Source organism: Aspergillus sclerotioniger (assembly GCF_003184525.1).
Source record: "Aspergillus sclerotioniger CBS 115572 chromosome Unknown BO94scaffold_9, whole genome shotgun sequence".
NCBI classification, from domain to species: domain Eukaryota; kingdom Fungi; phylum Ascomycota; class Eurotiomycetes; order Eurotiales; family Aspergillaceae; genus Aspergillus; species Aspergillus sclerotioniger.
Genome location: NW_020290999.1, coordinates 62,668 through 82,782, shown reverse-complemented (window position 1 = coordinate 82,782; position 20,115 = coordinate 62,668). Strand labels below are relative to the sequence as shown.

Below are 20,115 nucleotides of genomic sequence, written 5' to 3'. Positions count from 1 at the left end.
ACCCGGTCCGCGAATGATTGATGCACTGAATGTACCGATGCCATGCGGCCGAGAGTTACCATGGCGCGCAGTATTTGCACCGCACTCCTCCTTTTCACCACTCTATCGAGTGCAATATCCATCTCACCTGAAACCTCATCTATGCACTGGGTCGACATCTGGACAGCGATGCCCCAACTGACAGAATCTGCCAATCTGCCTCCAGCACCTTTTGTATCCATCCATCCACAATTGCCCCCAGCACATCCACTGATTCATTATTGGTAGAACTCCACCCCCTCCATCTTCCCCAACACAACTCTCCGTCAAACCCTCCGCCTGACGCAACCGGCGTCGACCATCCGCCTCCGTCTCTCCAACGCCTTCGGGACCACCGACCTCCCCATAACAACTGTCAGCATAGCCATCCCCCCAAACAATACCCTTGGGAGCTCCACCATAATCCCTGACACCATCACCCCACTCTCCTTCGACGGGGAATCCTCGATTCTTATTCCGCCAGGTAGCCTGGCCGTCACGGACCCAATCACACTACCACAGGGCGCGAAGACCACCCTCACAGTGGACATATATCTCGCAACAGGACAGACAGGGGAAGCGATTACCTCGCATCCGGGAAGTCGTACAACCTCGTGGATGACATTTGGCGAGATGGTTGGCGCGGAAGAATTGACCGAGACTGACCTGGCGGATGTTGAGCATTGGTATACCTCTCTTCCTCAACCCACACTTAAAGATCATGACTAATGGAGGATATGATGGGTTTGGATGGAACAGGTACTTCATATCCGCCATCGAAGCCCTCCTCCCACTTCCCTATCACAGCTGCGCCATCCTAGGCGACAGTATCACTGACGGAAGAGGGAGTGACACGAACGAGAATAATCGGTACCTCCCCCCATCCTTGTCCCCAAAACATCCCAGATAGTAGTACTGATAATGAAACAGCTGGCCCGACCTCCTCCTCCCTGTCCTTCATCAAAACACAACCACAAAATATATTTCCCTCCTCAACCAAGCCGCCGGCGGAAATCGTATCCTCCACGACGGTCTCGGACCTAACCTCCTTTCCCGGATCGACCGGGACGTCCTCGCTCATTCTGCCGTAACTCACACCATAGTCTTCGAGGGAGTAAACGATATCGGCACCGCGTCTAACGATTCCTATACTCAACACATCACCGGAGACAGGATCATCCGCGCTTATCAACAAATAGTGACGAGGTTACATGCCGCGGGGATAAAGGTATTCGGGGCGACGATCACGCCGTTTGGAACGCCGGAGAATGCAACTGTTGTGCAGACGTATTCGGATCCTGAGAGGGAGAGGACGAGACAGAGGGTGAATGGGTGGATCAGGGATAGTGGGGGGTTTGATGGGATAGTGGACTTTGATGCGATGGTCAGGAGTGATACGGATGGGAGTGTGTTGAAGAGTGAGTATGATTCAGGGGATCATCTGCATTTGAATCCGAGAGGGTATGAGGCTATGGCGAGGGGGTTTCCGGTGGATTTGTTTGTGGAGTAGGGGTGTTGTCATGAATGAAGTTTAGCTGTGGTCTATGTAGTGGGATGGGCTTTTGAATATTCAAGCTGTATGATGAGAAGGAGGTTCTACAGCCATAATTACTACCTCCAAGCGCCAATTGAGAGATCTTCTCAAGCATGTCACAGCCGCCGTAAGCAGAGCCTAATTTAGTTGGTAAGTCAAGTCATATTTGTTCGCATAATGCAGTGATATCACAGTATGCCTCACCTTGACGCTTCTGACTCACACATCACATCACTCCTATCTCATCATTTCATTCTTCTTCGTCGGTATATCTACTTACTCCCATCCTCGTATATTCCCACTCCGCTCATCTATAAACACCCAAGCATCTATCTTCGACCAACATGTCCAACACCATCTACATCACCCACACCACCACCACATCCGACACCCTCTCCACCATCCTCTCAACCCTCCTTCACGACCTAACCCAAGTCACCGAGCCAACAGAAATTACCTACTCCTGCATACCCCCAACCATGGGTTCCCACCTCGCCGACGCCCTCTCTGAAAACGAAATCGCCGAATCCCTCAACACAAAGTATTCCCTATTACCCCCCCCCCACCCCCCGATTCCCCTCCCACCTACCTACCTACCAACCTCAACTAACCACCCCAGAATAACATACAACTCCCTAACCACCACACTACATCTCCGTATCTTCCGTCCCCCCCTCCTCGCCATCCAACATTCCTGGATAAACGAACAAACCTTCGACTGGATGGACGAACAAATCATGACGAGGATGGAATTTAAGCAGCTGGCATTCGAAAGTAATATATGTACGTCCCCTTCCCAATACCTAGCTAAACCAAACTAACTATACATAAAGTAGAAAAGGTTTCTCCGCACCATACGAATTCTCCAGAGGCACATCAGACCTCCAACTACGACCTCGCGATAAACCCCTCCCGTCATTCGTGATCGAATCGACCTGGGCGGAAACCTACGAGAGGGTTAGAGAGAATGTGAGGATTTGGTTGCTTGGGGGACGGGAGTATGTGAATGTTGTGCTGGTTTTGTGTTGGTCTGCCCTAAGGAGGGTAATGATGAGGTGGAAGGTGTGGTGGAGGTTTGGGTTCGAGATGAGGTTAATGTTTGGGAGACGGTTGTGAGGCAGAGAGAGGTATGTATGGATGAGTGGATGTGTTGGGTAATGGCTGACGAGGATTAGGTGATTTTTCCGGCTGATGAGGCAGTGGCGGATAGGTTGAAAGTCACCTGGGGTGAGGTTTTCGGGGGACATCTTCCGGATGGAAGAGACAAGGGGGAGTATCTGTATTTGGAATTGGAGAGTTTGCAGTTTCAGGCGAGGAATGCGTTGGAGAGGATGGGGTTGAGAGCTGCGGGAGATGAGTAGGGCTGATGATCAGGGTAATTGACTTGGGTGCTGAAATTCTGTTTATTTGAAATCTCACGACTTTAACGTAAATCACGTCGAAGATTTAAGGCCAGGCTACAATACAGACCTTGTCTACTTGTACTTCGAGATGAATTTGGGGAAGGAATAAGGTCGCTTCGTTGATATCATTCTTCACTCTATTACCCAAATTATTACTTCGTCCATCGGCCAACCCTCTTCCATCTGCAAGCTTCTGCTCACAAATACACAGCCCTACCAGAGCTTTAGGTTACATTCATCGTGTCTGTTAGTATACATGAGGCACTGACATTCAAATCGGCCTGTATAAGCTAGCTTACCTTTTAGCGTGTGCCTACCCCAGCCCGCACAGCGGTTCGAATAATACCTACGCAATGGACATTGCTTCGACTGTCATAGGTACATACGTTATAATCAAAAGCCACTCCCTTTTTTATTGAGCTCCAACTAGTCTGGAAGATGATTCGGCTATCCCCTTATCCGCTGTGTCATCCCGAGTTCGGTAAAAGCCTTAGCCATCATGATCTCACCCTCCAGACAGATTGGCCAAACATAGCACCCAACAAAGAAGGATCACAAGGATCCAGGGATTCATGATATTGGTCTCGACTCCAACCCCACATGGCAGCACTTGCCGTTGCGGGGAACCGAAAGTTGGGGTAGCAACCCTTACCCGAGCTTATCCCCAGATTTCCGCCTTTCCGTTGACTGCCATTCACCTCTTTTTTCTTCCTTTCGATGTTGATTTCAGAAAGCATTATAGACTAGAAATAGATAGCAAACAGTATGGGTATACAAAATGAGGGTGTGTCGCATTCCGAGGACAAAGTATCCAACGAACATGATGAACACTCGCCAACAGCCGAGGTTACGGCCGAGCAAAGGCCGATGCCGGAGGGAGGGCTGGAGGGTTGGCTCAGTGTGCTAGCAGGTTTTTGTGTATTTGTGAACTCCTGGTACGTCCACTCCATACCTCGCTGCAACACATACTTACCCTGGCAGGGGCTTGATCAGCTGCTATGGCGCCTTTCAGGAATTCTACCAAACGGTGCTCCTCCCGGGAGAATCACCCTCGACGATCTCCTGGATTGGCAGCATCCAAGCCACACTGATCGTAATGGTCGGCATGGTGACCGGGCCGTTGGTTGACTCGGGATACCTTCGCCCGCTGATCATCTGCGGCTCGGTGCTGGTGGTGTTTGGCATGATGATGCTCAGCCTTGCGACCGAGTACTACCAGGTAATCCCCCATCTTTGAACATAAAGCCTACCGATCTAACTCCTATAGGTTCTCCTTGCACAAGGCTTTTGTGTCGGCATGGGTGGCGGCATCACCTACATCCCCGCCATGGTGGTGATATCCTCACACTTCACCACCAAACGTCCGATTGCAATCGGCTGCGCTTCCATCGGATCCAGCGTCGGCAGTGTCATCTTCCCCATCATGTTCCGTCAACTACAACCAGTCATCAACTTCGCCTGGAGTGTCCGCTGCATCGCCTTCATCAACCTATTCCTTGCCCTGATTACCTGCACCGTTCTCTGCCGACGACCGGGCAAACAAACCCGCAGCCGAAGTCTCATCGAATGGAAAGCCCTAACTCACCTCCCCTTCATGCTCTTATCAGTCTCCATGACCTGCGTCATGCTCGCCTACTACGTCCCCATCTTCTACATCGCCACCTACGCCCGCTCCGCCCTGCACACCCCCACCAGCCTCTCCTTCTACCTGGTCTCCATCACCAACGGGGCATCCGCATTCGGCCGCACCGTCCCCTATCTCGTCGGCGCCCGCATCAAACCCATCTTCATCCTAATCACCTGCGTCGCCGCCGCCGCACTAGCCATGTTCACCTGGATCGCCACGACCAACACGGCCGGATTCATCGTCTGGGCCTGCTACTGGGGGTTTGTAAGCGGGGTGCTGGTCACCGCGCCGACATCCATCGTCGCCCACAAGGCGTTTTGTCCCGATGCTGACTTCCTCGGCACGAGAATGGGCATGATGTGGGGGATCAGTTCCGTCGGATCGTTGGTGGGGACGCCTGTCGCCGGCGCGTTGGTGGATCTCGTCACGGCGGACTTTCTCCGGGCACAGATATTCGCGGCATGCATGATGGTGGGGGCGGTTGTCTTGCAGGTGTGGCCGATGCTGTGTGTGGTGAAGTATGATCGGGAGATGTCGGGGAAGAATAGTGATTAGCATATTACTTACTACCTACGGAGTATAGGTAAATAAGTAAGCATCGGGGATGCAGAACCACGCACGTCCCTCGCACTACATCTGCATGTTAAAGTACTTGCATGCTCTTATCGCAGGTTATCCCATATCGAGATATAACGCTACCGGCTAAACTTTCCTTTTCCCCTATCCTAAACCTTAGTATATTACCTCGGAGTTGAGTGGTACACTTGCATTTCTCTCATCCACCCAATACCTACTTACTTTATACTTTCATACCATGTACATCAAGGATATACCTATCCGATATCTACATGATTATCAACCCAAAACAAGATTCACACCCATCCGTCCATCCATCCATCCATCCCCGAACCCGAGATATCGATCTACACTACACACTACACACCACAGAGTATATGATATGGAATAAGCAATATGTAATACCTACATCACCCACCCCAAACAAAATAAATATACCCAATACTTCTTCCTATCTCACCCGATGGTTTCCCCCCACCTATATCCACACATCCATCCATACATCCAATAACAGAAAATGAATGAAGTAATGAATACATAGCGGTAACATTTATTAGATAACATTTAACTAATAGGGAGTTGAACCGGGAAAAATATCGAAAAACAAGATCAAGCCTTTTAGGAACGGATAAATAAGCATTTCTTGGCTTTTTGTGCGTAGGGATGGGGGGCGGTAGGGCGGACGGGGCATGTAGAGAGGGATTGTCTATCTTTACCCACTCATATGCAACATGGGGGTTGGGGGTTTGTTTGCAGGGGTAGATAGGTGGGTGCGTCATGCATGATACTGATACTTGGGATGTGATCTTGCCGAGGTTCAAGGTTCAGGTTCGTTCCGGGTTTGTCCGATTGTGATCCGATTACATCATAGTAGGGAAGGGAAGGGGAGGGGATTGTTTACTTATTTTGGGGGTTTAGGATATTTAGTGGGTTAGATGTATGTGGTTGGTTTGGATTATTGGATACTAGGTGAAGGTACCGGAGATATGGAAGATGTTCCAATTGGATTTGGTCGGAGGGAATGGGGATGGGGGTATATTATTGTGTAGCTAGGATGGAAGTGGTGATTTGAATGGTCTACATAGGAATAGTGAGTGAGTGATTGGTTGGTATATTGGATTCAAGCTATGTACTTGATAGGCCTAATAGCCTTTCCCTGTCCAAGACACTGTATCACACTACTGGGAGTGTGGGTTTGTCTTGTAGTTGGTTCTCGGGATGGCATGCCAAACAATACTACTCATGGCACGCTTAGAAAGTAAGAGTCTGACCAGCAGTACCAACAACAGCAGCCTCCACATTGGCCGAACCCAAAAGGGTGTAGTCATAAGGCATGGAAGTAAGAGTCCCCTCGTCGGCATTGTTCTTGGCACCACCAAAGTCATTATCCTTCGAGACGGCATAACCGGACTTGGTAGAGTAAAGCGCCTTCTTGGAGTCAACGAACTGGTTGGACTCGACGAGCAGCTGGGCGCCATCACGGGTGTTGATGGCATCGCTGACATCCAGGTAGTAGCTGTTGTAGATGTGGCCGGTACCGAAACGGAAAGACGGGCCGCGAGAGTTGACGTTGTACCAGTAGTTGTTGGCGTAGGTGACGGTGAGGTGGCCGCTATCTTGGGACTCGTTGCTGTCGGAGTGGCCGATCAGGGAGGCCTTCCAGTGGTCGTGGATGAAGGTGTTGGAGACGGTGACGTAGTCGGAGCCGTGGGTGATCTGGTTGGGGTGGTTAGTTGGGATGGTTAGGGAAAGGGGGGAGGTGGGGGGCATACATCGATGAGACCGTCGTAGTAGTCCTTGTCGTGGTCACGGTCGGAGGAGACATCGCAGTGGTCGATCCAGACGTTGTTGGAGTATTCTATTAGGGTTGTTAGGTTGGGGGGTGGTAGGGGGTGCTTGGGGGATGGACGTACGAACGCCAATGGCATCGCCATTGTCAGCAAGAACCTTGGAGACACCCAGGTTGCGGATGATGACGTTTTCCTTCTTCTTGATGAGGCTGTGTTTGTTAGGTACGTTCGGTAGGGAGGGAGGTGTGACTTACAGTCCGAATCCCTCGAGGATGGCGTTGGCATCCTTGCCGATGATGGAGGTGTTGCTGCCCACCTTCACCTGGTCGGCGGCCTTCTTGATGGTGCCGTCGACGTAGACAACCTTGGCGTCATCGCCGGAGACAGCCGAGGTGAAAGCAGCATAGGATGAGACAGTCGTGGTAGTACCACCGGATCCACCGGTGGTGCCGCCGTTCAAACTGGCGTAGCCGAAGGCAGCCTGCGTGTGTCAGTAGGTTCAGTGGGAGGATGGCAGGGGACGTACATCGCTGACAGTGGCGCGCTTAGCCACGGTGGCAGTAGGAGCAGCCAGAACCTGTCCAGACAGGAGGCCGGCCACTGCAAGAATCCACTTGAAGTTGGTCATTTTGATGAAGAATGAATGAAAGGTAGTTGGATAGACAAAAAGAAAGAATGAGAGGCTTGATGCAGGGATATTCTTGGGAGGAAGAGGGCGCTTTATATCGACGATGGCAGCATCATGCCAGATTAATCACAGCAACCTCAGGACTGGCTCCATGCTTGGCTGGATAGTATCATCCAGCATGAAAAGGTATGTGCAGATGAAAGCGGACTGCCAAGGTCCCGGTCAACGTCTCGCAACTGGAGCGGACCGCACCAGTCGGATGGCTTCACGGAGGAACCGTGAGTAAAGCCAAGAGTTTATCCAGAAAGCGTGGAATATAACTGGGACCGAGAGGCTTCCACCAAGGGAACTGGCGTTTCAGTGAGGTGCCAAGAGAGCGGATGTTTGGGTCCATCGTGGCTGTGTTGTGGACCGGCCGTGCAACTGTCTACTTAGGGTTCAGGAACAACTGGAGCATGCTTGGCACTTGACTGCTCTTGAGGAATCAAGTGGAATTGACATAAGGGATGTCGCAAATAATTTATATCTGGCTCAGCCAAGGTCAATCCTCACAAAGGCTCCTTCACAAAGGATTGGTATATGACATGGGTTTAGATAACCACCGAACATCAAAACTCTTATTATTCAATCCTCGATGCATCAGGCATAACTGACATAAGTGGATGACTCGAGTGAGGCATCCTATCGGCATATCCGGAAACCCTTGAAACACGCGAAGCAAACACTGAGGATGATTCATAATGTGCTCAATCCTTCATCCCATGAATCAGGAGTCATCCATCGAAGAACAAAGCCAAGAAGCGATGACTCTCGGCAACCCACCGGTGAATGGCGCCGTTTCAGCCACTCCTTCTTGCTACCGGTTTGGGTGCGGTTTATCGGACCGTACGGATGTCTGCTCTGCCAGAGGTTCGAGTCTCTTGGTTTTCTCTTGGAGTTCCATCTCCACCTAGAGCGGTCCCAAGCGCCGACAGGATCCGTGCGCGTGGTCTAGCCCCGGATACCGCGGTTTGTTAGTGAGCTTGGCGGTTGTGATGAAGGGTTGTCAGAGACTCTCGAATTGCTGGGGGGGATTCTGATTACCTGCTTCGCAGGATCAGTGGTAAATGTAACATTTCTCTGGAAACTAAGGGGGCGAGTATTTCGATGCCCCGATGGTAGACCTTGAACGATCGTTTGGGTTCTGACAGTCGTGCAGGTGGTAAGTATATGTGATCAGTTGTGATAGAAAGCGACCACTTATCTCATATTCAATGCAGATTTGATGTTCTAATGAATGGCGCCAACAGGATGTCTCAGGCAGAGTATTGCAACTTCCGGGCGGCCGATATGCCGAGCTCTTGTCCAAATGGTCTCATATCTATTTCATGTCTATCCCTTTTATGCATCTGATTAATAAATGAGGTATTCATGCATTGGCTCGACAAGGTCATCGCAACCCTAATCTCAGCTATCCCGATGTCGAGAAAGACACTGTAAGCAAGCTGTTCCATCTAAATCCCTGGTCTATGTAGGCAGCTACAGCTTCGGCAGAATATTATACTTGACCGTCTTCAAGGTCGTCCATCCCTCCAGGGCCTCCTCGCCCAATTCCCGCCCAAACCCGCTCTCCTTGACGCCGCCAAACGGCGCATTTGCCGCCAACATCGACCACGCATTGACCGTGACCTGACCGGACTCGATACCTGCCGTGACGCGATGGGCGCAATTGATGTCATTCGTGAACACAGCTGCACTTAATCCATGTGCCGAGTCATTCGCCAATGCAATGGCCTCCTCTTCTGTATCAAATGGCGCGATACACTGCCAAACCGTTAGCAATCCCTTCCTCTCCCCAACCCTCAACACCAGATAACCAAAAGAAAGAGGGATAATCTCACCACCACCGGCCCAAAAACCTCCTCCCTCATAATCCTCTCCTCCTGCCCAACATCCGCAAACGCCGTATTCTGGACAAAATACCCCATCTCACCCACCCTCTCCCCCCCAAACAACAACCTGGCCCCTCCCTTCTTCCCCTCCTTCACAAACCCTAAGATCTTCTCCAACTGCATCCGACTCGCCACAGGCCCCTTGGTCGTCCCCTCCTCCAACGCATCCCCCACCACCAACCCCTCTCCCCCTCCCTCGCCAACCTGACATACTCCTCCAAAAACCTCTCATAGATACCCCGCTGCACATACACCCTCGACCCTGCCGCACAAATCTGTCCGTTATTCGCGGTAATCCCGATCCGCGTCCACAGCAGCGCATTATTCAAATCACAATCGGAAAAAACAATCGAGGGCCCCTTCCCGCCTAGTTCCAATGCAACTTGTTTCAGATTACTAGCGGCAGCGGCTTTCATGATGGCGCGACCAGCGAGCGTCGACCCCGTGAAGGAGATTTTGCGAATCAGCGGATGCGAGGAGAGCGCGTGGCCCGTGGTGATTCCATCGCCGGGGAGAATAGCGATCAGGCCGGGTGGGAAGCCGGCTTCGCGGACTAACTGGGCGAGTTTGAGTGCGTAGAGGGGGGTGAGTTCGGAGGGTTTGATGAGGAGGGCGTTGCCGGTTGTTAAGGCGGGGGCGAGTTTCCAGATGGTGATCATTCTGTTTATTTTATTAGGTATTTGTGCGCTATTTGGGATGGGGGGCATACAAAGGCGCATTCCAAGGGACGATGGCAGCACAAACACCCAATGGCTCCTGGAAGGTATACCCCACTCCGCCGTCAGGGAGGTGAAGTGTCTTGCCGTCGATTTTATCTGCCCAGCCGGCGAAGTACCGCAGTGTGGAGACGGCTTGGGGGACGTTGATGTTTTTGCTGTCGGTGTAGAGGATGCCGCCTTCTAGGGCTTCGAGGGAGGCAAAGTCCTCGGTGTCGCGTTCGATTAGATCGGCGAGTTTGTGGAGGAGCGTCCCGCGGATGGCGCCGGGAGTGGCTTTCCATGCCGGCAGGGCGCGGGTGGCGCAGGCGACGGCGTGGTCGACATCGGAGGGGCTGGCGGAGAAGATGGTCGCGAGGGGAGTGCCGGTCGAGGGGTTCTCGATGGTGAGTGTGAAGGAGGGGGTGGAAGCGGGGAGGAATTCGTTGTTGATGAAAAGAGTGGTGGGCACTGAGGGGTACGGGTTAGTGGGAGTGGAGTGGGTCTGGGGAGTGAGGGGGAACCTTGGATTGTGCGGCCTTTAGCGCCGGTGAGAGTGACAGTCGTCATTTTGTCTCTGTGAAAGTGGTTTCTGGTGGTTTATTTGCTGAAGTGAATCGTGAGCCAGTGCAGCTCTACGGATATATAAAAGTAGGGTTGAGGCATTCCGGGGGTATTCCGTGACCGGAATTGTTCCGAGGTGATGTGCGGGGATGATGGATGAAGGGCATAGAAATCTGCTATCAGCTACGGTATCGGGAACACCTCGGAATGGAATCAGCGTGGCTGAGCGTGGCACAGCAACCGGCCCTATAGGGCGTATCGGGGCATCCTTCAGCCGGTCAGCAATGCGCATGGCTGCGTGAGATGACTATTATTGCAGCCTATTATTGGTGGGTCTCACGTTTCGCAGCTTCCCCTCAACTGTGACGGCGATGACTACGCATGCAGACATATCAGCTGCTCGATTCTCATCCGGCAGACTTCCTCTCATCTGGCAATTCCAATAGCATCTGATCAAGCTGCAACGTGCATGGCCCAACATAGCTAAGCTAGTAGCTAATGCAGCATCGACCGGGATGTATCCTGATGCCTAGCTGCTGCATGAGGACCTTGTCACTCGTCCACGCCAACTATATCTAGTGTTGGCCATCTGCATCGGTCACCGACAAAACCCCGTCTTGATTGCTCTAGCGGCCATAAAGCACAGTCTGTCCTAGTCAGAAGATTCACCATGCATCTTCTCTGCCTAATCTTCCTCCCCCTCATCGGGGCCACTCCTGCCAGCTACACCTTCAACCAGCTCTGGTCCCTCACCACCCACTTCTGGGACAATTTCCTCTACCCAGCCAACACCGCTCACATCAGCCCCAACGACACCTCCATCTTCGCTGACAATGTACCTTTCCATACCCCTTGCATGTAGTATTGTCACTGAAAATAGCAGGTTCAAGGCCGCGTGGACGTCACACGCACCTTTAGCAACCGCGACCTCAATAATGAGTATATCTTCGGGCTGTTCTCGCAGCCCACCCACCCGGGAATCTTTGGCGTCCCCATTGCCTACAACATCACCCAATTTGCGGCCACCCAGGACACCGCGGCCTCCACCACCGTGATCACCTTCAATATCAGCACGTTTGATCTCATCATCCCGGGCGTCATCACAGCCTGGTTCCAGTTCAACTCTGCCGGCCAAGTAACACAATACGACGCCGTGTTCCGGTGGCTGGATTTGCTCTTCACCCAGATCATGCAAGCCGCCGGGCGGAAATTCAACACCTCGGATCCAACCGAAATTGAATCGCGAGTAGCTGATCTGTTTGCGCGAACAATCTGTCAGACACACGAAAAGTACTGCATAGGACAGAATAGACAATATACCTCGGAAGACGCATGCTATGTGTTCCTCACGCAGCAAATCCGATTCGGCCAGCCGTACGAGATGGGTCGGAACACGTTGCTGTGTCGCGAGGTGCACGACAACATGGTCCGATATAACCCGGACGTGCACTGCACACATATCGGACCGACCGGGGGCGATTATTGCGTGGATGATCAGACCTACGAGGGCGTCGTGCTGGAACGCTACTTCCGGGCCTCGTGGGTGCCGGAGAACTATGCGCCGGAGAATGTGTGGGTGGCATAGGAAAGTGCATGGATTGAGCAACGAGATCTATATGAGAAACGAGAAGAACAAGATCTATCTACTTGACGTGCCAGAAGGAGAGAGCAACGGCCATGAAGAACTTGAGACCTGCGATGATCCACAGCGCCGGCCAGACATTGCCGGTGGCTCGGCTGATCCAGCCACCTGCAATGGCACCCACCAGAGTCAGCACAAAGGCTGCAATGCGACGGTCGCGCTTCTCGTTGCGCAGCATGAACACCTTCGGGTCCATCATCAGATCGCACAGCAGGCTGGTGATGACCACGGTCGGCACTTCGTTATAGCCCAGCACGCGACTGGCGACCGTCTGGCCGGCCGACTGCATGCTCAGCAGCACAATGACGGCCTCCTGGTCCCAGTGGGTGATGTAATGCGCGGCGTGAGCGTCGGCCAGATCGCCAGTGATGACGTGACTCTGGATGAGAGCGGCGGCAATGATGATCAGGACGACCTGCAGCAGGAAGGCCGTGACGAGAGTGCCGCGACGTTTAGGGCCGAGATAGCCGTTGATGCGCGAGAAGATGAAGCTACCGAGGGCGTAGCAAACGATGGCGGTCAAGGACCGAGCCCAGTCATACTCTCGGGTGTCCTGCTTGGAGGCGCCCAATCCCAAGAAGATGGTGTTTCCAGTCTGCATGGAGACGAAAGTGTTGTATTCTATGCAAGTCAGTGGGAGTTTATCAAGAAAGAGGATGGAGACTCACCATTGAACATGGTACTGTCCAGCAAGCCGGAGCAGAAGCAGCAGGCCAGCAACAGCAGGTCGGCATATTTGGTGTTGATCTCTGCCCGAACATAGGTGACCACAGGGCTGGCACCTTTGGTATCGGACATTCTTCACGAGGAGGATAGGGTTGGGAGGGATGAGGTAGGGTTGGGGGAATGAGATAGGGTTGCGGGCGGAAGAGTTCACAACAGGGTCAGGGTCAGCAAAGCCAACAACAGGAACGGCCTCGGGTCAAAAGAACGGACGGGCTGCAGAAGAAGAGCCCGTCAGCCTTTAAGACCTCAGCGACGGGGCCATGGCTGGGGGCCCGACCGATCAACCCCCAACTCGCCCACCGATCGCCCAGCCAGGCCAAGCCGGACGAATCCGGAGCCGCGCTCGGCCTTGGAGGGCTTGGGGATGGATGCCCTATGCCAACTAGCCCTTCACTAGACGCCCTCCGCGCCACACTAGTCGGTCCCCCTCGGAACACTTGCATTGCAGTCTGCTGTTCTCTGGCGCTCTCTCTGTCTCTCTCTCGGACTCTTCTGTCCTCCCTTCCCCCGCCAGCCAATCGGTTGATTTGCGTCTCTCCTTCCCCCCCCTTGACTGGCCATCCCTATCCTGCTCCAGACCTACTCCTCTCCATCATTTTCCAAGTCTCCAAGACCTTGTCCTCAATAATCGCGGCTGTTATTTTCCTCTCTGCATGGGATCGGCCTCTCTAAGACCCGTAGTGCTGTCGGGCCCGCGTCGTCCGTTTCACCATGCGGGACCGTCCAGCCGGGTCCGAAATCCTTCCTCCCGTTACACAGTTGAATGATCACAACACAGTCACCGGAGGATAAGACTCACCCATCTCTGGAATAGGCCATGTTTCCCCCCCCCCCCCAGATCCAGACACTAGGCAGTAGGCGCTGGCAGGCAACAAGACCCGCGGGGCTGGACCCAAGACTATCAGCTTTCCCCAGGGCGCCAAGATACTTGGCTCTGCAGCGAGGACGCACTTAATGTCGGCGATGAGAGTCCGCAGTGCAGCTGGCCTGGCCCATCGGGTTTGCCGTCGGTTGGTTGTGCTGCTATCTCAACCATCCACTCATCCACCCCCTCTCTTACCTCATCAACGATAAGCGGCCATGCCAATGCGCTCCGGTTTCTCCGCCATTCAGCGTGCCAGAATCCCCGTCCTCCGGGTTACGTCGAGGGTGGGTTTTTCTCTCTTGAGTGGGATGCCGTTTAACTTCCGGCGCATCAGCCGAGCCCTGGCAGTCTATCGGTGCAGATCTGTTTCCCGGCCAAGCGCCAATCATGCCGAGGCAGGCTGCTGCCCAGCTGGAGGCCACCGGAGGACTCCTGCTTCGGCTGAACCCCCCTCCCCCTCTGCCCTAGTGTGAAGAACAACGGGCCCCGTGCGTGCTCAGGAAGCGTCTGACATGCAGTTTGCGTTACGACTAACGAGGAACTCGTGCTCGTGTGCCACCCTATCTCAGTGACACGTCTCATCCAGCCGCTGTGGTCTGCATGGCCAAAGTACGTCCGAACTGCATCCCTTATTACCACCGGATAAGGTAACTTCCTAGACAATCCTGTCGCGGCTATCTGAAACTCCTCTTTTTACAGTGGCGATCCAGCCAGTCAGCCAGCCTGCTAGCCATTCAGTGAAGGAAAATCAAAGAGGGGGGGGAGCTTATCTACGCCCCTGCTGCATTGCATTCGGACATTTTTCGACTTGTCACAGGCACAAATCATAGTTGGCCGATGGCGTCGATGGCCGTCTCGGCTGGGATGGTGGCCAAGAAAATTGAATGGCAATGGTTCACCGGGGGGGGGGGGGGGGGGTCGATGATGATTCTCGGCCAAGGGCTTGAGTTGCAATCCAGTTCCGGAGAGGGGGGGTGCATACGGAGAGGAGATCTTCTGAGGTAATAGTATTGATTGAGCGGACTGATATTGTCCCGATGAATCTATATAAACCGGTTACTACCTTCCACTTCATTGTCTTTCTTCTCATCAACAACCATCATTCTCTTCTCTCCACTCTCCTCTCTTCTCTTCTCTTGTTCATTTCGCGCCATGAAAGTAGATACCCCGGACTCTGCCTCCACCATCAGCATGACCAACACTATCACCATCACCGTAGAGCAGGACGGCATCTACGAGGTCAACGGCGCTCGCCAGGACCCTGTGATTAACCTGCAAATGGTGACTGGATCATCGAAGCTGCGCAAGCAGCTCCGTGACTCGGACGAGTTGATTGTTTGTCCGGGTGTGTATGATGGCTTGTCTGCTCGGATTGCCATCAACATGGGCTTCAAGGCCATGTACATGGTATGTAACCCCCTAGGCCAATGTCTTCCTTTCTCTACTACTTCCCCGGACTATCACTCACGAAAACAGACCGGAGCCGGTACTACAGCGTCCCGTCTAGGCCACGCCGATCTGGGACTGGCTCATCTGTACGACATGCGCACCAACGCCGAGATGATTGCGAATCTGGACCCTTACGGACCGCCTTTGATTGCCGACATGGACCACGGATATGGAGGTATGCCCATACCCATACCCTCTCCCATACCCTCCTCCCAACACACCTCCACTCCACTCCACCTGCCAAGCCCTTCCTCCCCCCAAAAACAACTCCCCACCTAACACACAAGGAATAAAATAGGCCCCCTAATGGTCGCCCGTTCCGTGCAACAATACATCCAAGCCGGAGTCGCCGGCTTCCACATCGAAGACCAAATCGCCAACAAGCGCTGCGGCCACTTGGCCGGAAAACGCGTCGTCAGCATGGACGAATACCTCACGCGGATCCGCGCCGCCAAGATCACCAAAGACCGACTCCGCAGCGACATCGTGCTGATCGCACGCACCGACGCGCTCCAACAACACGGCTACGACGAATGCATCAAGCGGCTCAAAGCCGCCCGCGACATTGGCGCCGACGTGGGTCTCCTCGAGGGATTCACCAGTAAGGAGATGGCGCGACGCTGCGTCCAGGACCTAGCGCCCTGGCCTTTGTTGCTGAATATGGTGGAGAATGGTGCGGGTCCGGTGATTTCGACCGCGGAGGCGAAGGAAATGGGCTTTAGGATTATGATTTTTTCGTTTGCGTGTATTACGCCGGCTTATATGGGGATTACGGCTGCTTTGGAACGGTTGAAGAAGGATGGGGTGGTGGGGTTGCCTGAGGGGATGGGACCGAAGAAGTTGTTTGAGGTTTGTGGGTTGATGGATTCGGTGAGGATTGATACGGAGGCGGGGGGGATGGGTTTGCGAATGGGGTTTAGATAATACCTTTTTTCTTTTTGGGTTGTTTGGTTTTGGGGTAGGGGGTAAAAGACCCTATTCTGTACCTTGGGTTCAATAGGGTTTGTTTGGGGTTTTAGTTTTATTCATCTGGTTGATTGGTTGATTGGTTAATTGATTGACTGATGCGGTGTGGATTTACTTGGATATTTGGGCTTCTATACATATTGTATGCGATGGCGGTATATACACCAGAAGAAGAAGAAGGAGAAGAAGAATCGAATGATTTGATCGATGGTATTTACTCTACCAAGTCGGTATAGCAATAGTTGCCTACTATGGAATACTTCTATTTATATTCCCATTCCCACTCAACAAAAAATATGATATGTGATAATCCCCTTACTATGTATGTACAGAGTACTCCCACCAAAAAAATAAGAAAAAAGAAAAAAGAAAAATAGAGATCGACAAAATACCTACCCTCCCATCTGCATGAGCACGGAGTCGCCGGCAGTAGTGCCAGTAGGACCGAATGCCTTGTTTGGGATGGATCGTCGTCATCATCCGCCTTATAGGGAAATCCAAGGCCCACTGCGGTTGCCAATAAGTATGCAATATGCATATTGGGATGGTTATTTGTTTGGGTCCACTGCATACCTACTAGGTACATAGTGGTAGCCTTACGGTTGGGTATTGTTACTAGCATGTAGGTGGGTGGGTAGTGTCATATCACGTAAGATTCATGTCACATGGGAAACTCACTCGACTATCAGGATCAGGGGTAAATAACATAAAAAAAGAAATAAACAAACAGCAGAAAGGTATGAAGGTATGGAGTAAAAAGGGTCCGGTTCGTTCAGCCAGCCATAAAGAATAAGGATAAGGTTAAGTAAGGATCCCCCTGAAGCAAAAAAAGAAATCATGTCACGCGTCAAGCCAGATTATTCAGCTTCCGCTGCACCCCCGAGGAAGAACAGCTACAACAACGTCTCCTGATGCACCACAATTCGCCATTCTCCATCACTGGCCTGACTCCATGTCGTTGAGCCCGTTCCGCGGAACACGTCCTGTCCGCGTCGCGCATGGATCTTGTATGTCACGGACCCGGCCATCAGGTCGATCACGATTACTCGTACATCCTGCAACTCGTATTCTTCAAAGTGGTGGAAGGGCGGCTTTAGCGCTTCGCTGATGGAGGGCTTTGAGTATAGATGTAGGACATCGCGCTTGGGGAATAGTAGGTTGGCTTCCTCGTTGCACATCTTTTTGATTTCCGGGCCGGGGTCGGCTGAGGTGAGCGCCGTCCAGAGACGACGTTCTTTGGCGAGGAGGTCTTCGCGAATGCGTTCGTGGATGGAGCCGACCATTTTGTTTTGTTCTTGTTTGAGTGTTTGAGGTACAGAGTTGGGTTGGGTGTTTGGGGAGGCTGGATTAGTTAGACAGTGCTGATGCTAGACACAAGATCCAGGCTATACTGACAGAACACGGTATACACACAAGAGGGTATACTCACATACACAAGGGTATCAAATCGATGCACTCCTTGATGCAGATGCCAGGGTATAAGATAGAAACGCGGGAGTGACGTCATGTCCCCCCACGTGGATGACGTCGTTCCGTCCGATGACATCCTGCCCAAGTATATCAGGGTGACACCATGCACCTCAGCAGAGGCGGAGATGGTTCCCGCGATCGGCGTGCAGTAGACATTAATCCCATGGTGGTGGTCATGGTGGTGACGATGACGCGGCACATTTTGTGACTGCTCCGGTGCAGCTGGTCGGCTGGTCGGATGGTCGGATCGCGATGATCTCTGCAACCTTCAGCCATGGCGGTATTCTCAGTCTGCAGATGGTTCAGCGGTGAGGTTCATCGCATTGACCTCTGTCATGGCAGTCTTACAGACACACAGTTGTGTGACCAGGAGTCAGCAAGATGAAACCACCGTCATTCAGATGCACCCCGATGAATTGTGACACAAATCAGCTGAAGCCTTGCTAAGGCGCTTGTGAATGCCATCCAGCTGTGATGCGTGTGCATGACTGCTCATCTGCTGTCTACACACCAGTGCCTAGTCCATTGTGTCTGGTCCGAGCGATGGCACCTCCGAGGTCGTACCGACCGTTGTCCTGCAGCCAGCCATAACTCCCGGCTGACCGGCAAGGGATGGCAATGTATTGTGGAAGCTCAGCTCCCCCGAGCCGTTGTTGGCGTTCGGGTGCCCGACTATGTATAGTAGTCCCAGGCAGCCTTCATATCCCTTGGATGATCGCCAAGATCTGACCTAGAGATGAGATCCAGACCTGTCCACGTCAGCATGGCTCGAATCGGACCTGTCTATGCCAGCCACCAGCTGAATTACACAGTAAACAGTCTCCACCAGCTGAAATAACCACATCGTTGTGAATGGCGGGATGAAATTACGTTTGGCTGGCTATCAGGCGCTTTAGCTGCCTTTAACTTCAATAACATCGAATGTTGGAAGGTCTCCCGGCTTCCAGAATGCGGTGGATCTCAACGCTCCCGATCGGGCAGGTGTCTGGCCATGGACCCTGAATCTCCAGGATCGAACGAGGGTTGCATATGGTTGGGATATTGAATGCAATGTTATGCTGTGTACTGGGTAGGCTGTCATCCTTGGCAGACAGTCATTGACGCGACGGTCGGAAGATGACGCCATCATCGGAGACACGCGTGATCACGTGTTTACCATGTGGTCAACTGGCGGGCATCGGCCGAATGTGCCGCGGCATCAACAAGATGCAGGCATTTTGCCAAGCACATCCCACGGCTGGAATAACCAGAATGCACGGCCGACGTTCTGGAAAGACTGGCGTGTAATTGTGAATTTCTGGTTAAAGGAATACACTCTGACTATTTTCTAGAAGAGATAAGGTGCAGTGGTTAAATTGTTGACTTTTGCCACAATCTAAAAGGGTATACTGTGTAGCTGTGCCTCTATTTACACGCGTAACAGAGAAACGATTCTTCACACTTCTTAGCCCAGATTCCAGGAACGTTGGTTAATCCTACAGGAGCAACTAGGTCATGAAAAACAATCTGATCGCTTGAGATCTTGCCTGGATGTAAGAGTAGGAAAGAGATTGATGAAGAATTGCGTGCCTTGTCTCCGCGCAATTTCTCCGCTGTCATTCGCCATTAATATATATCCGTCACCTAGATCCTCTACTTCTCTACCTATCCAATTACATTTAGAACTAGCACTTTCAGGATATCATACGTTGCCTTGTAGCAACTCATAATTCATTCCCAACGCAATTTTATCAGCATTTCCTTTTTATTGGTTGTTATTTGGTAATTGTTGGGACAAATCCTCGGAATATTGGTTTGCACGAGGTGGTTGGCACGTGCTCTCCGCGATGTCCACTTTTCCCAACCTTTGGTCCATTGGCCGTCTTCCAGTGACTCATCCATGTCTCCAACTGTCCATCAACCAGCCACGGATTCTCCAACATTATGATATTATCACCTGTGTTACCAACAATGGTATCTCCATGAACCATCCACTGCTCCGGAAAAAAAGAATCCCACTGACTCGATGGATCCCTGCTGAGCAATGGCGTGCGTTGACTGGACGATAGCATCCACCGGTCGCACTCAGCTCAGGCGATAAGGCAATCTAAATTAATTAATTGCGCGATATCTGGTATCGCCTTATCTTTCCCGTCCGTTATCAACATCGCGATCTTCTCGAATTCTCCGTGTCTCGGGGTTCCTGCGTTAGCCTCCACCACCCCGGAGCCACTGTCAACATGCTTTGCAAA

The 20,115-nt window shown here is 52.3% G+C and overlaps 10 protein-coding genes across 10 annotated transcripts; 5 read left to right on the top strand and 5 right to left on the bottom strand.

The window, feature by feature from the left end:
• The first annotated feature begins 117 nt into the window (after positions 1 to 117).
• On the top strand, positions 118 to 1,534 carry BO94DRAFT_488809 (SGNH/GDSL hydrolase family protein). Its single transcript, XM_025609075.1, has 4 exons — positions 118 to 213; positions 268 to 704; positions 778 to 888; positions 949 to 1,534. The coding sequence occupies exons 1-4, from the start codon at positions 142 to 144 to the stop codon at positions 1,526 to 1,528; spliced, it is 1,200 nt and encodes a 399-aa protein (XP_025469035.1). The 5' UTR covers positions 118 to 141; the 3' UTR covers positions 1,529 to 1,534.
• Positions 1,535 to 1,896: 362 nt separating this feature from the next.
• On the top strand, positions 1,897 to 2,913 carry BO94DRAFT_583926 (uncharacterized protein; the record flags this gene model as incomplete). Its single annotated transcript, XM_025615593.1, has 5 exons — positions 1,897 to 2,093; positions 2,172 to 2,335; positions 2,394 to 2,521; positions 2,593 to 2,679; positions 2,728 to 2,913. The coding sequence occupies 5 exons, from the start codon at positions 1,897 to 1,899 to the stop codon at positions 2,911 to 2,913; spliced, it is 762 nt and encodes a 253-aa protein (XP_025469034.1).
• An 807-nt stretch (positions 2,914 to 3,720) lies between these two features.
• On the top strand, positions 3,721 to 5,149 carry BO94DRAFT_617838 (putative MFS monocarboxylate transporter; the record flags this gene model as incomplete). Its single annotated transcript, XM_025616841.1, has 3 exons — positions 3,721 to 3,890; positions 3,937 to 4,174; positions 4,223 to 5,149. 3 exons carry the CDS (start codon positions 3,721 to 3,723, stop codon positions 5,135 to 5,137), a joined length of 1,323 nt encoding a protein of 440 aa, XP_025469033.1. The 3' UTR covers positions 5,138 to 5,149.
• A 1,110-nt stretch (positions 5,150 to 6,259) lies between these two features.
• Positions 6,260 to 7,628, bottom strand: BO94DRAFT_513231 (pectate lyase family protein). Its single transcript, XM_025609835.1, has 5 exons — positions 7,475 to 7,628; positions 7,203 to 7,429; positions 7,072 to 7,157; positions 6,931 to 7,016; positions 6,260 to 6,874 (listed from the first exon to the last, which is right to left on the bottom strand). Exons 1-5 carry the CDS (start codon positions 7,574 to 7,576, stop codon positions 6,410 to 6,412), a joined length of 966 nt encoding a protein of 321 aa, XP_025469032.1. The 5' UTR covers positions 7,577 to 7,628; the 3' UTR covers positions 6,260 to 6,409.
• Positions 7,629 to 8,966: 1,338 nt separating this feature from the next.
• Positions 8,967 to 10,772, bottom strand: BO94DRAFT_564686 (putative aldehyde dehydrogenase; the record flags this gene model as incomplete). Its single annotated transcript, XM_025614446.1, has 5 exons — positions 8,967 to 9,379; positions 9,457 to 9,690; positions 9,717 to 10,167; positions 10,217 to 10,673; positions 10,727 to 10,772. The coding sequence occupies 5 exons, from the start codon at positions 10,770 to 10,772 to the stop codon at positions 9,095 to 9,097; spliced, it is 1,473 nt and encodes a 490-aa protein (XP_025469031.1). The 3' UTR covers positions 8,967 to 9,094.
• Positions 10,773 to 11,418: 646 nt separating this feature from the next.
• Positions 11,419 to 12,345, top strand: BO94DRAFT_488802 (uncharacterized protein; the record flags this gene model as incomplete). Its single annotated transcript, XM_025609074.1, has 2 exons — positions 11,419 to 11,601; positions 11,650 to 12,345. Coding segments are annotated over exons 1-2 (861 nt in total), but the record flags the coding sequence as incomplete, so codon positions are not given.
• Positions 12,345 to 13,330, bottom strand: BO94DRAFT_622759 (YoaK family protein). The gene is made up of 2 exons (XM_025617101.1): positions 13,077 to 13,330; positions 12,345 to 13,032 (listed from the first exon to the last, which is right to left on the bottom strand). Exons 1-2 carry the CDS (start codon positions 13,204 to 13,206, stop codon positions 12,410 to 12,412), a joined length of 753 nt encoding a protein of 250 aa, XP_025469029.1. The 5' UTR covers positions 13,207 to 13,330; the 3' UTR covers positions 12,345 to 12,409.
• A 1,592-nt stretch (positions 13,331 to 14,922) lies between these two features.
• On the top strand, positions 14,923 to 16,624 carry BO94DRAFT_533438 (isocitrate lyase/PEP mutase family protein; the record flags this gene model as incomplete). The annotated part of the gene is made up of 3 exons (XM_025611331.1): positions 14,923 to 15,406; positions 15,476 to 15,623; positions 15,747 to 16,624. Coding segments are annotated over exons 1-3 (1,025 nt in total), but the record flags the coding sequence as incomplete, so codon positions are not given.
• Positions 16,625 to 16,643: 19 nt separating this feature from the next.
• On the bottom strand, positions 16,644 to 17,172 carry BO94DRAFT_387379 (uncharacterized protein). Its single transcript, XM_025607301.1, has one exon. The coding sequence runs from the start codon at positions 17,034 to 17,036 to the stop codon at positions 16,677 to 16,679; it is 360 nt and encodes a 119-aa protein (XP_025469027.1). The 5' UTR covers positions 17,037 to 17,172; the 3' UTR covers positions 16,644 to 16,676.
• On the bottom strand, positions 17,173 to 17,732 carry BO94DRAFT_533437 (nuclear transport factor 2 family protein). Its single transcript, XM_025611330.1, has one exon. The coding sequence runs from the start codon at positions 17,695 to 17,697 to the stop codon at positions 17,308 to 17,310; it is 390 nt and encodes a 129-aa protein (XP_025469026.1). The 5' UTR covers positions 17,698 to 17,732; the 3' UTR covers positions 17,173 to 17,307.
• Positions 17,733 to 20,115: the final 2,383 nt, after the last annotated feature.